This window comes from Amblyomma mixtum, chromosome 2 (genome assembly GCF_055824585.1).
Source record: "Amblyomma mixtum isolate Tamu chromosome 2, ASM5582458v1, whole genome shotgun sequence".
Lineage (NCBI taxonomy): Eukaryota > Metazoa > Arthropoda > Arachnida > Ixodida > Ixodidae > Amblyomma > Amblyomma mixtum.
The window spans coordinates 216,066,351-216,079,436 of record NC_143013.1 but is presented as its reverse complement, the minus strand read 5'-3'; the positions used below and the strand labels follow the sequence as shown (position 1 = coordinate 216,079,436).

The following is a 13,086-nucleotide window of genomic DNA, read 5'->3' as shown; positions in this document are numbered from 1 at the left end:
GGCTGCTGCCATAATGGGGTCTTTTCATACTTTCGTAAATAGGCTCTTCGGGAGCATTATCGGCTTTAAAAAGTCTCCTGAGAATTCTTCTATATATGGTTAAAAAAAACTCATACTTTCGAATCTAGAACATTTTTTTGCTGTAATTTGTTTCGCATTCATCATGTTAGAAAAATATTGGTAAATTAATATACCTGCGCTGTCGCCTTGCCAACACCCTCCAATACGGCTGCTGGCTTATGGTTTCAGGTTTTGGGACTGATTCCTTATCGAAATTACTGAGAGTAGAAACACGTCAGACAGGTGCCGTTTCATTGTTTTTGGCAGCCATTACATCTATTCCCCAAACTGCACTCGGCGTGCCAAATTCTCAAAATAACAATAAAGGTATGGATTTTGTCTATTTTGTACCGTGAAATAATATGTAGACTTGTACATCATAGCGTTCACTGTGGCTTCTGCGATAATTAGCCATGCTCTATTTGCCGCCGCGGTGGCTCAGCGGTTATGGTGCTCGGCTGCTGACCCAAAAGACGCGGGTTCGTTCCCGGCCGCGGCGGCTGGAATTTCTTTGGAGGAGAAATTCTAGAGGCCCGTGCACTGTGCGATGTCAGTTCACGTTAAAGAACCCCAGGTGGTCGAAATTTCCGGAGCCCTCCACTACGGCGTCTCTCATAGCCTTAGTCGCTTTGGGACGTTAAACCCCATAAACCAAACCATGCTTTATTTTTCATGGAGCCCTAAAATAAGCCTTCACGTACTTTCCTGACGTCAAATCCCATTGGTAGCGGTATCAGGCAGTGTATACGAGGTCTGTTAGAAAAGTATCAGACTTTATTTTTTTTGGCGAACACCTTATGGATATGAAACAAGCGCGCTTACAGCAGCCGACCTTGAACCCTCTTGCGCATGCACGAATTTTTTCCCGCATGCCGATAGCGTCAGTCGCTGGGAAGCAGCGTTTGAGTGAGGCAGTGCGCAGTGCTCTCGTCGGTTTTTTGTTGCAAGGAAAATGGCGGAGCGAGAGGAGCAGCGCTACTACCTCAAATTTTGCCAGAAACTTGCCGATAGCCAAGTGGAAACCATTCGAAATGTTCAGACGCGGCTTTCGGTGATGATGCTATGAGCAGCACACAGATTAAGCAGTGGTGCAACTGGTTTAAAGACGGCCGCACATCTGTGGAGAGAGAGCCACGCTCCGGTCGGCCATCAACATGCCTAAATTACCAGGTAATTGCCGAAGTGAACGCTGTGGTGATGCGGGACTGTTGTGTGACTATCCGAGAAATTGCGGAAGAGGTGAACATCAGCAATTTTTCTGCACATTCCATTATCACCGAAGATTTGGTCATGGAGAGAGTTGCGGCGAAATTCGTGCCGAAGCTGCTGACGGTGGAGAAAAGGCAGCTTCGTGTTGGAGTCTCACAGGAGATGCTGGATTCCACAAACAGTTACCCTGACTTCACCGACGCCGTAATCACTAGTGACGAGTCTTTGGTGTACGGGTATGACCCGGAAACCAAATCCCAGTCGTCACAGAGGACGCATTCCACGTTACCAAAACCAAAGAAGGCCCGCCAAGTGCGCAGCAATGTCAAAGTGATACTGACTGCTTTTTTGACTCCCTCTGTGTGGCACACCACGAGTACGCACCCCACAGGATCAAAGAATGACTAAAGAGTACTACAGGGATGTCCTCCATCGCCTAGTTGGTGCTGTGCGGCGCAAGAGACCGAAATTGAGGTCAACAAGAAATTGGCGCATCCCTCGCGGCATTGCTCCTGCACATTCCTCGCATTTGATTCAGACTTTTCTGGCGAAAAACCAGACTCCTGTAGTTCAACAGGCTCCTTACTCTCCTGATATGTCCCCCTGCGACTTCTGGTTGTTTCCTAAAATCAAGAGGCCATTGAAAGGAGCGCGATTTCAGAAAAGAAAGGACAATATGGCTGCAACAACAGCAGAGCTAAATTCCATTCCGAAAAGGGCCTTTTCGGAATACTTCCAACAATGGCAGCACCGCTGGGAGATGTATATGGAGCCCCAAGGAGACTACTTTGAAGGTTATTAGGTTTCCAACGCTCCAGTTATGCCAGTTTTTTTTCTTCGGCCAAAGGTCGGATACTTTTCTAACACACCTCGTAAAAGACACTAGCGTTTTCTCCTGCCGTGCTCCAACGTTAAGTATGAAAAGAACACAGATGACTGCCGCGGTAAAGCTATTATGGACAGAGTACCAGGTGTCGGGTGTTGCAAGCCGTTTGAGGTCCTTGCCATACCATATGTTGCCTTCCACATCCTGCGGAAATACATAGTTGCCCTGTGCTGTTCATGAACAGACCTTAGCAGGGAAAACTCGAAGAGCAGGTGGCTGTTACGGGTAAAAATCTTTTGGTCGGTACGTTATACCCCCTTTACGGCATTTTTGTATGCCTCTCTGAGTGGAAAAGGCCCGTGTTATGATCCTCAACCTGAAATGCAGTGAAAACGTCCACTGAAACTTCTCAATAAAGGGTGCACATTGTGCAATAAGCAAACATTTCGAAGATACTACTATAAACATCATAACATTAATGCCAGGTCTCATGCTTAGGCGGCGCTGCTCAATTCGGTCTGGCGTTCCTACTGCAGCGGATTCGGTGCTGGCATGAATGCCAGCACCGAATCCGAGGTTGTTCGGAATGTTTTCTTCTTCTGTTTCTTTTTTTTAGCCAAACCCTGGGCTCGAGGTTATGCTCAAGCTTAAGCTGCTGTGGCTGTTTGATATTAGAGCTTCATTGGTTAGCAAAGTCTAGGGTGGGCATTGACACACGACTGCCCTATTTTCTCCGTCATTGACCGTCACCTAGTTCATCATCGCCGAATTACTACGTTTAAAGAGGCAGGAGCCTGAACCCCCCGCAGTATGCCAAGAACCGTGTTTAGAAATTTTAGAAGGGCTCCGAAAATTTCAACCTCTTGGGGTTCTTTGACGTGCGCTGACATCGCACAGTAGAGGGGCCTCTAGAATATTACTTCCATCGAAATTCCACAGCCGCGGCAGGGACCGCAACCACTCAACCGCCACGGCGGCAAGAAAGTTTAGTGAGTTAGAAATGATTTCCTTAAAGGATCATCGTAATGGTGCGAAACCTTTTCTCAGGTAATGGAGTCACCGAACTAGCCAGAATCCGATCAAAGCAAAAGTTCGACTCCTCTCCAGCCTCACAAACTCATGCGCACTTGCCGCGTTCGAAGGAAACGAGAAGGGCGTAATGGGAGAGCTAAAAGAAGACATTGCATCAATCAATCAATCAATCAATCAATCAATCAATCAATCAATCAAACGTTTTTATTTTCATCACAAATTGGTGATGGTTGGTTCAGGCAAAGAAGTGGAAACAACTTCCACTTGAAAAAGCCTGAACCCCCCGTATACATGACTTGCAGCGCGGGGGGACACGTGTACAAAACAACTGTAGATGTGATAACTGGTAGATGTGATAACTGGATGAGAACTGCATGAGATAACTGGATGAGATAACTGGATGAGATAACTGGTAGATGTGAAAATAGAAAAACGAGTCTCTTTCTTTGGCGGCACTTAAAACCGTTTTCAGTTCGGAGTTTTTAGAGAGCTCCATTTCGCCGGCGTTCCTTTATGCCGCAAGAGTGGGAGGCTTAAAGTGCCGGCCCCTCACTGCAACAGCGTTCAACAGCGGCTCCTCACTGAAACAGTTAATTTTCTTTTCGGTAGGACCATCATCGTATTGCCCTTCACGCCTCGCTTCTTGCTCGCCTTTCCTCTTGTTGTTTCATCCTCACGTATTCTTTGTCTTGTCCCTTACCAAGGCGACACTTACAGAAACCCATACATTCCACACTGTCCAAAATACAACTCTCAGGGAAGTGCCGATTGACTATGTCTTTAAATATTAACCATCTAAAAAATATGATCACCCTGTTCTTTTGTGATACAGAAGTAAGCATGGATGGTGCGAGAATAACCCTGAATATCAAATATGGTTCGAGCTATGATATCGGCACTGGCGGGGCAATTAGGACCGGTAGAGGCATTGGAATTTTTGTTGCTGTTCCAACTCGCGTAATGTGTGGACTGACTGTGCTATATCTCTTCAAGATGTGCAACAATTTCTGCGTTATTTTGACATGCTGCGGTGGGAAGCTGTTGGAAAAGCCATGAATAGTATTACATAATGGAGGAAAATGTTGGTAAGCGGCATTCCCTTTATATATTTTTTATTTTTCCTTTCATATGCGCGCGTTCTTGAAAGAATTTTTTTAAAACTTCTTCGGTCGAATAACACCACACGGTAGGTTTTCTGCACTTAGAAGATCTGTCCTTGTGTGGCCGTCTGCTATTAAAAAATGATAAAGCTCTCTCGTGAGCCTAAATTAGACCGAAATTTAATCCACGTTGTAAGTACACAAGAATAACGAAGCCTTAATTCTTTTCTTTCTTTAGCTTCGGCAGCGTACTCTGTAAAAGGTAGCGACATTTATTAAACATTGCCATTTAAAACGGAAGAAATCAGGCACAAGCGCAGCGGCTGTTGTCTTGTAATTTTAGCTGAATATCAATCTCACCTCGAAGACCTTTTATATCCCTTCTCCAGTTATCGGTTCAATGTCGAATTGCAGCAAAAGCACGCCTGTTTTGCGCTCTTTATGATCTCCAAGGCTCGGTCAAAATAGCAGCTTAGAGGTTGAAGGGTGTAGTTGTGTTTTACGAGGAAAAAATTGGAGTGCGATAACTATACTTGCGTTATCAACACTTTTACATCAGAGTTATATAGATTTCATGGGGGAAGTGGCTATGTATTTTCCTCGAATTACTGATTGGCAGCAGCCATTAGCACCGAGTTTCACGTAGGGCTTATCCTCTGAACGTGTTCCCGCAATAAGGGAATCAACGTTTCTTATCATATACGCACTGCATCAGTTACGCCGCCCCGGACTCAATGTGTGGTGCTGCACTGCAAGACCTATCAGACTACGGCTCTGGCTTGGCCCATGAAACTATTCTAAGTGAAACGTTGTGTTTCCTCCGTATAGTACGAGCAAGCGTTGCGAGATCATTTTGCATACTAAAGCTGCTAAAATTCGCAAGCCAGGGTTGCTTGCCTTCATTCTTGCATTATTACTTCAGACATTTTGTCTTAAGTTAACAGTTACGAGTGACTGTCACGTGGGCAGATAATGTCAATGCCATTTACGGCATGTGATTATAGAATTTTGGATGATTATGGAGAGAGGTTTGTTGAGCGATCATGCGAAGAATATGGCATGGAAACCTGCATCGCAAAACGTACCAAATGGTTTCGGCGTTGTCCTTCTGGCTGGCACTTTGTGGGCCTAAGATAACTCAACTTACGTAGCATATCGTTTACAAATATCGGGGCTGTCGAAAGTATACCCTGAGCGTTAGCCTCGCATTAGGGGCTCTAAAAGAATATAGAGGTCGGGATACATATGTCCACAAGCTGTTAAATACCTGTGTCTAAGCCAAGCCCGCTCCTCCGACCCAAACTTTCGGTCGGATGTGGGCGGGGCTTAGGAGGCTTTTTAATCGGTTTCAAGTTTTTCTTTGCCCACAATATATAAACTAGCATCTATTTTCACGCGACGATAGATGTATTTGAGAAATCATTTCTTACCAGGGATGTGTACACAGTTCCTGTGAACCCAATTGCCAGGCTGCACCAAATTACAGAAATGTGAAATCCTGGTAAGGGAAAAGACAAGCAAAGATTCTTTAATGCTTTCGTACAGGATATGCCCTCCTGCAACACAACATAGACTGTGTATGAAACTGAAATATGTGGACAGTAAGCGTTGCATATGTATGCATATGGCATGTCAAGCATATTTCTGTATTCGTACGCAAAGTGTGTAATGTGCGCATGAGTGCATCCAACTGTGAAAGTGCCGAATTAAAAAGTCATAACGGGATATATCCGCGGTATATTTCACCTCGTTTCCAACAAAATAAATTGCCATCTAATAACTTTATCGCGTCAGGTGATACCAAAGGTGTAACTAAGCCGCAAAATCTTGCTACTCACTTAAAAATATTCTCGAAGATAGCAGACAGGTGTGTTTCGAAAATACTCAATTCCTGAGTATTCCGGGCCATGCATTGGTAAATGGTCACAGGCCATCCCGTTTAAGTGTGCGCACGCATCTGGTTCCACTGACAAGAAATTATGCCTAAATAGCAGCACAAGTGGGCATTTGACTACAATTTGAACAAAGCTGTGTGGTTCGCAACCAATGGCCGATCAAAAAGAAATGCGCTTCGGCTGTCTCTCCGGCGTCCTGGAAACGGCATGTGCACAAAGCACGTGTACCATTGAAACTGCACCCATATTAGAAGAACCAGCATTGTGTCTTGAGAACTCGAAGGTTTAATATTTCGCCTGTGGAAGAACTCTCACCTAACACGGTTACTAGAGGACTCCAGGAAAATCTGGGCCAGTCATGAGCAGCTTTCCCACTGTCCAGATAGATTGCTGACCGGCATGTGTCCTCAGCGGTGACCGCCTGTACGTCGCGGGGTGCTTTTAAAGTTACGATTGCTTCTGTTTAAATATTTGTAATAAAATCAGTTTAAAATTTTGAAAACATCATTGTATTGGATGCCGTCCTGGTCTACAAAAGAAATGACACTGTGCTAACTCTGCCATCTACAGCATAAACAAGAACTTACCCGGGGGGAGATGGGCAGTGAACAATACAAATGGATTGAGGAATAAGTGGATATCGTAGCCCAATTGGTAAACGATGTATTTGCCAATGCAATCGGAAGAAACATATAAGCACCCCATTTTGATTATTTAGCTTGTTTCGGCATAGCGTGACAAGGCAGCAGGAAACGTAGACATCACTTAGCAAACACACTTTTCCGCCAATTGCATCCTCTATAAAATAATTTTTACTAAGCTGCGACTACATTACATTCATATTGGCGTGTTGTATGTTTATTTTATGCATATGGTGGTATTTTAGGTGGTATTCTTGAGGCAAGAAACACCCTGCAAGCTCCATGCCAGAAATAAACAACCAAACTTCTAACCCATTACCTCCTAAAAGTGGACGGGATGTCGGTCCCCACTCTCCACTAATGATGACGTTTATCCTTCGGATGACATAGATGCCAATCCTATACATGCGCGCAGTGCATGTTTTCCGCTTGAATGATATTCTTTGTCTAATAGGCTGGAATGTGGGGCGATATTGGTTCATTTTTTCCTCTGCAGTGAGTTATTTTAGCGGGTATTGCATAGGTAAATGCGGTTATGACAGATGGTAGAAGAATGCTCGACATCTTCCATGTTAAATGTTTTAAATTACATTTCTTCACGAGAACTTCGGGAAACTTTAGTCTCTTTTTTTAATTTAATACTACTAAAAGAGAGATACAAGCAAGAAGAAAACGATTAATTGACCGACTCCTAGAGTAAGCCCTATGTCCCGGCCGTGATTATTGAAAATCACCAAGTAGGTATGCCAGATTCAGCCAATCAAAAATGACGGAACGGAAGGCATGCCGTCCCGACCGGTACTGTGCGTGCATTGTTACACGGCAATTTAGGGATAGCAGTAAATTACCTTTTCCTCCAGATTGTCAACAAATGCCCTCACATTCCCCTGATCTAGAGATATTTACGCAAAAAAAAGAAATGGAAGATAAACAGATTCGCTGAAAGGCCGTCTTTAAGGTAGAACTATTACGGTACTTAAAATTACGTCACACACAAATCCTCAGAGAATGGCTCGCATGCGCAACGGATGTAAGCACGTTCTCTTAGAAAGCATTCCTATCGCTTCTACACTCCTTAGGCATCTCAGTTCACTTCAACCCGTGTTAATGCGGAGTCATTTAACATGCCGGAAGCAACTGTAGGAACACGCTTCATAACTGCAGATAGACCGCCAAAGACGCACTACAAGCGACACCCTCTGCTTCTCGCAGCGGCGCAGCTGCGAGCGTTGGCTCGTGGTCTAATTTGCCTGCAGAATAAGCGTTGAGGGAGCCTGCCTTGGTGGCAAAAAATAGATGACTTAAATACGCGTTCTTCTGCACAGGTTTCTGCAGACTGCTCTTTCAGCCCATCTGAGAAGAGCTTCCAAAAATTCGAGGAATTAAATTTAATTTTTCGCACATGTTACAGATATTCCCTCTGTGCTGGACGGTGCCCGCTGGGTCGCATGCCACCTAGCACCTCATGCATACTGCACCGCTTTCCATGTGTTTAGGATATGGTTAGAGCGCAAACATAAAAAAAAAATTGCAGAAAAATCTCCGCTGACAATACCATGAGCCGGTTCTGGAAGCGTTCTATCTTGCGCACTTTGTCTTTGGGGTCTCTCAGCAGGCTTACGCAGTCCGCTACCTAATGGTCCCAATTTACAATTTCTCCCTATTCTCACTCAAGACCATCTGCGTCCGTGCGTTGGTTCCAACACTGAGGGAAAAATGTGAGCCCTGGGAAAACACCAAAGAAAGCCTAGCAACTGTGGGGTCATAGCCTACCGTCTGCTCGGAAACTCTACAATCTAGCTCATACCATTCGAGAAAAGGGCAGAAAGAAAGACAAATAAAAAATAAAAAACTCCAAACAAAACTGGGTACCTAAAACAATTGGGAACTTCTACACGCGCTGTTAAGTGCCGGTAGCCGCGTAGTAGCACTCCTACCAGCAGGAGAGCGTCCTGCATAACGGTTGGGCCTAAGGGACGTTACGGTGGAGCCGGCGAAAACAAAGAGCCGGCCGCGGCCGCCGGCATTCCACAGGTGGGAACCGGCCAGCAAATGTCACGGTGAAATTTGGTTGTGTGCTCGAATTCCATTTCGGAACCGGCGCTCCTTGGTGTATGGGGTGGAGACCGCCAAAAGACCCGACCACAAAACCTGATTTCATCGAATTATAAGCTCGCTCAACATCAAACTCAGGAATGAGTTCGGGGTCCGAGTTGCTGACCTCAATCACGAAGTTTGGAGCTAGTTCAGGCCGCACCACAACCTCACCTCACTGTGAAGTTGGGGTCATTTTCAGGTTTATGTCGGTCTCCTACCGTAGAAAACTGAAGAGGTCCCACCTGTGGTGAATACACTACCAATAGCCTATGCGACAAGGTTAAAGCTATTGAAATGTTAGTGAGCTAAATAGGCAAATCGTTCCTGCCCCCAGTCTTGTGCTAACGCTGGCGCTGAGAACGAAGCGTGATATAAAAGTTCTCGCAAGCACACTCGGCAGTATGCTTTCATTAACATTGTGTTCTTCGCTTTTACGCGATAAATATGTGCATCGTGTTCATACTGTTACCTGTTGAAACTGCTAGTGAAGCCGTGTATATGCACAGCGCCCCCAGAGTTTGCTGCAAATAAGAAGACAATTAATTAACGTTATACACTTCTGATCGGTCATGAACACTCTATACCAAATAATATTTAAGGTAAAATGCACATATATCATTGATAACGATTGAGAAGGAAGATGGCCTCATCTCCTAACATGTACACGGATGCTTGAACATACAGCCAATGCTTCGCTATTTCTTATACCACACCATAAAATCCTGCTTCAAAATATAAGGGTACAGCGATTCACCGACGCTTAATTGTGGTGAATATTTTGCATTTTGTTTGACATGCCGAAACAAGATAGAATGGCGCCTTCAAAATGGTTGAAAAATTTGCTGCATCTCACGGTTCTGCAATAAAATGTTTTGTCTTGAAGTAGAAATGTTATAACGCGAACAAAGCGCTTGTGTGTGTGTTTCGTCTCTCTTGTCCGTGTCTTTGTTTGCGCTATAACATTTCTACTTCAAGATGAACTACCAACTCGCCCAACAGGAAGTTTTAATGAAGTTTATTTCTTATACCGTGGGCCCATCTTTCTTTGTTTCTTCATCGTCTTCCAATAGCGCTTGTGTGTGTGTTTCGTCTCTCTTGTCCGTGTCTTTGTTTGCGCTATAACATTTCTACTTCAAGATGAACCACCAACTCGCCCAACAGGAAGTTTTAATGAAAAATGTTTTGTATTGTTGAAAGCACTTGATAACCGAGTTGAGCGCTCTTGACAAGTGACTCGCTACGATTCTTTCTTCCCGTGGTTCCTAGAATCAAAATTTCTTTATTCACTTTGTGAACAGCTGTCTCAGGATCTCGCATTACACAGTGGCAACCGACCTCTAAATTTTTTAAGCGGGGTATTGTTATAAAGCATTGCTGTTGACATGCCAATGGCAGGAATAAAATCCACACACATGATATGAGCAATCACGGCTATAAATCTTTCACTTGCACGAAATAGCATCACAAAGTTGAGGTCATGGAGCAATGATTTAGGAAAACAATATCCCGTGGAAGCCATCGGACTTGCAGGCACAAAAATACAAGGCTTTCCGGGAAAACCCACCACCTATTTTTAAAAATTGCTTTTATTTTTACGTGATGCGAAGCATTTGCGGCATTGTATTATTGCTGTTCGCAGGCCTCAGAAAACCGGAGAGTGATGTAACCAGTGAACTGAATAACTAAACTCTTGTAGTAAACTTTTTGACTATTAGAGAAAGGCACTTGGTTCCAAAGAAAAATTTGTAATCAGCTGTTGGCAGCAGCCCTATCTGTTTTCAGGACCTCCAAAATGCGGTTAACCTCGCCGTTGTGTCTCAATAAACTTAAACCATTTCGCGTATCATTCGAGAACTGCGCGCCTGGGGGGACACAAAGCTACAGTTAAAAAATCTCGTCACTCCATTTCGCAAGTACGACATGACAGTCTCTGCGCCGGCTTCGCTGAGGTGCTCCCTGCTTCTCGCCACTCCGTTGATCCAGCGCTGGCGGGCCAAAATATTATGTGACACGTGTGCCACAGATTGGCGCGATTAGGTGGATGTGGCTGTGTGCCCAAAGTTATAAAGCCACGGCGGAGGGAAATTGCGTTTCCGAAATTTTAAAACCGATATGGCTATTACTAACGGCCGGCTACAAATCTTCATTTGTTTCAGGCAAAGCTTGTCTTTACCTAAAAAACCCCGCATCTAAAAATTAGTGAGTAGCTTCCTTGAAAGAGCTGGTATCAACCTCAACAAGTAACAAGGCCGCGGCTTCTTTGAAATTCACGGAAATGATGGTTTCTCACCGCGAACAGGAAGAAAAGCACGCAAGTTGCGACAGCAATGCTGCTCCCAAATCGCATTCGGTGGTACTGTTGGAAAAAAGAGAGCAGATGTTAATTTGATGCACTGATGGACCGATCATTGAAAACTATCCTGTTTCTTGCCTCAACGCGACCGTTGTGTGATCCCGAACAAGGAGTCGTGATGCTTCATGTAACACTCTACGTATTCTGACAAGCACGGCCCGTAGCTTCAGAAATAATTACCGATGAAAATGTTGCACAAAATATGGCCAACCAACCATTAACGGCTCTGTGAATCCAAGCGTGCGCCGTTAGCTTAAACAAGTCCTCCTTTATGGTTACTGTTGAATGAGGTGTTATTTTTCGAGCTATTACTAATCTACGCAGCATTTCTGAGATCGTGCCACTCACAAAACATGCAAAGGCGAGCGGGTTCATGTCAAACGCACTACACGATGGTGTAGAAAACGCGAGTGTTAGCATTTTTGTTGGCATGCCTCCGAGGGTATGGGATACGAGGCTACGTTAGCTTGCATGCATGGCTTCTTTCACCACTTACTGTTTGTGTACAGGTTTCGGGAGTGCCAGGTTGGAACACGGCGCCGTCTTCGTTAATTTTTTTCTTAAAATATAATTTAAAGCCTACAAAAGAACATTTGGTAGAAAAAATGATTTGTTATGAAGCTGCATTGGCCTATTTCATTGTTTTCGTGGCAGAATAAATGAGGAAGATACCATTAAAATAATTTAGCCATTTGACTTCCTTTAGAGAGAACATCACAACTTGGATACAACGCTTTGTTCTGTTATTTTTTTAAAGAACTGCCTGGAATACAAAATGACCTAGTATTAATTTCTTCTGTAATAGTCCTGGTCTGAAACCAATAACTTGTTTATAGGGTCAAGTAGGGCACTTGCAAAGAGCCAATTCGGTTCACCGAAACGAAATAGGGGTTTCCACTTAAAGTGCACCTCTCGCGCGGGTCAGAACTATATTAACTACGCGCTCCATCTATTAATAGCGACCCGCTAGAATCCACACCTGTGGAGGTGAGAGTAGGGACTCTGAAAGGGGGAGGATGGCGGGGGAGAGGGAGGGAGATTTTATAGTGGCAGTCTCGTTAAACTGACTGACTGATTGTATTTGTTCCTTAGTCTAATTTCAACTCATTACTTCGAACAATCTAACGTGCTAGCATCCAAATAAAGATGTTGATTGATAAATACGATTTCACCAGTGTGATAAGAGCACATTATATAAACAACTATTACCTGATCTACTCAGATAAATGCCCGCATGCATGGTTTCAAGAACATCAAATTTTATTCAAGACTTCATGGGCAATAAGAAATATGCGCGTTCAAGTCACCTTTACTTGAGCAAGCAAGGGTTGCTTTCTTTGTAGCAATTTCCCGCTTTTTCCCACGTGCGCGGCAGCAGAATCAGTAAGTGCTGAAGGTTAAATAAGGTTTCCTGCATTCTCAGCATATATAAATGTTATTTACTAATTGTGAGAGCGTAGCGCTTAATCCTCTGACGCGCTGATTTTTGTTTCCACCAAAACTAATTATTTTTACGCCTCAGTACTACACTCAGATCGGCCTTAAGAACGCCATTTTTTTTGTTTCCCAGCGCAAAGTACTCTCCGTTGATGTTTTGCGGGGATGTTCAAAATTTCTGATAAACAGTCATAATCGATTAATATAGCAGCACCAAAATGCCTTGACTGATCAAGAAATAACCGAAAGATCGTGGAGATAATTCACATTTCGATGGTGCACCTTACGTTTGTAATTACAAAAAAAACACGAGGTTAGTACTTGCGGCTAAAAACCACATAGCTCATAAAAAAGTTTACTTGGAGTATATGCACCGTCGGGTACAAAAGTAACAAGCACCCCCTCCAAGATGGGACCGGTGCCGTTCTGCGGGGGG

The 13,086-nt window shown here is 44.1% G+C and overlaps 1 protein-coding gene across 1 annotated transcript in view; it reads right to left on the bottom strand.

Annotated features, from left to right (window-relative positions):
• The window catches only part of LOC149362552 (sodium-coupled monocarboxylate transporter 2-like), a 54,660-nt gene that overhangs the window by 40,352 nt on the left and 1,222 nt on the right, over positions 1-13,086 (bottom strand). Inside the window, exons 2-4 of the mRNA XM_089568329.1 lie at positions 11,151-11,216; positions 9,330-9,381; positions 5,658-5,725 (exon numbers count right to left, since the gene is read on the bottom strand). Coding sequence (XP_089424455.1) covers positions 5,658-5,725; positions 9,330-9,381; positions 11,151-11,216 — 186 coding nt within the window. The remainder of the gene's footprint in view (positions 1-5,657; positions 5,726-9,329; positions 9,382-11,150; positions 11,217-13,086) is intronic.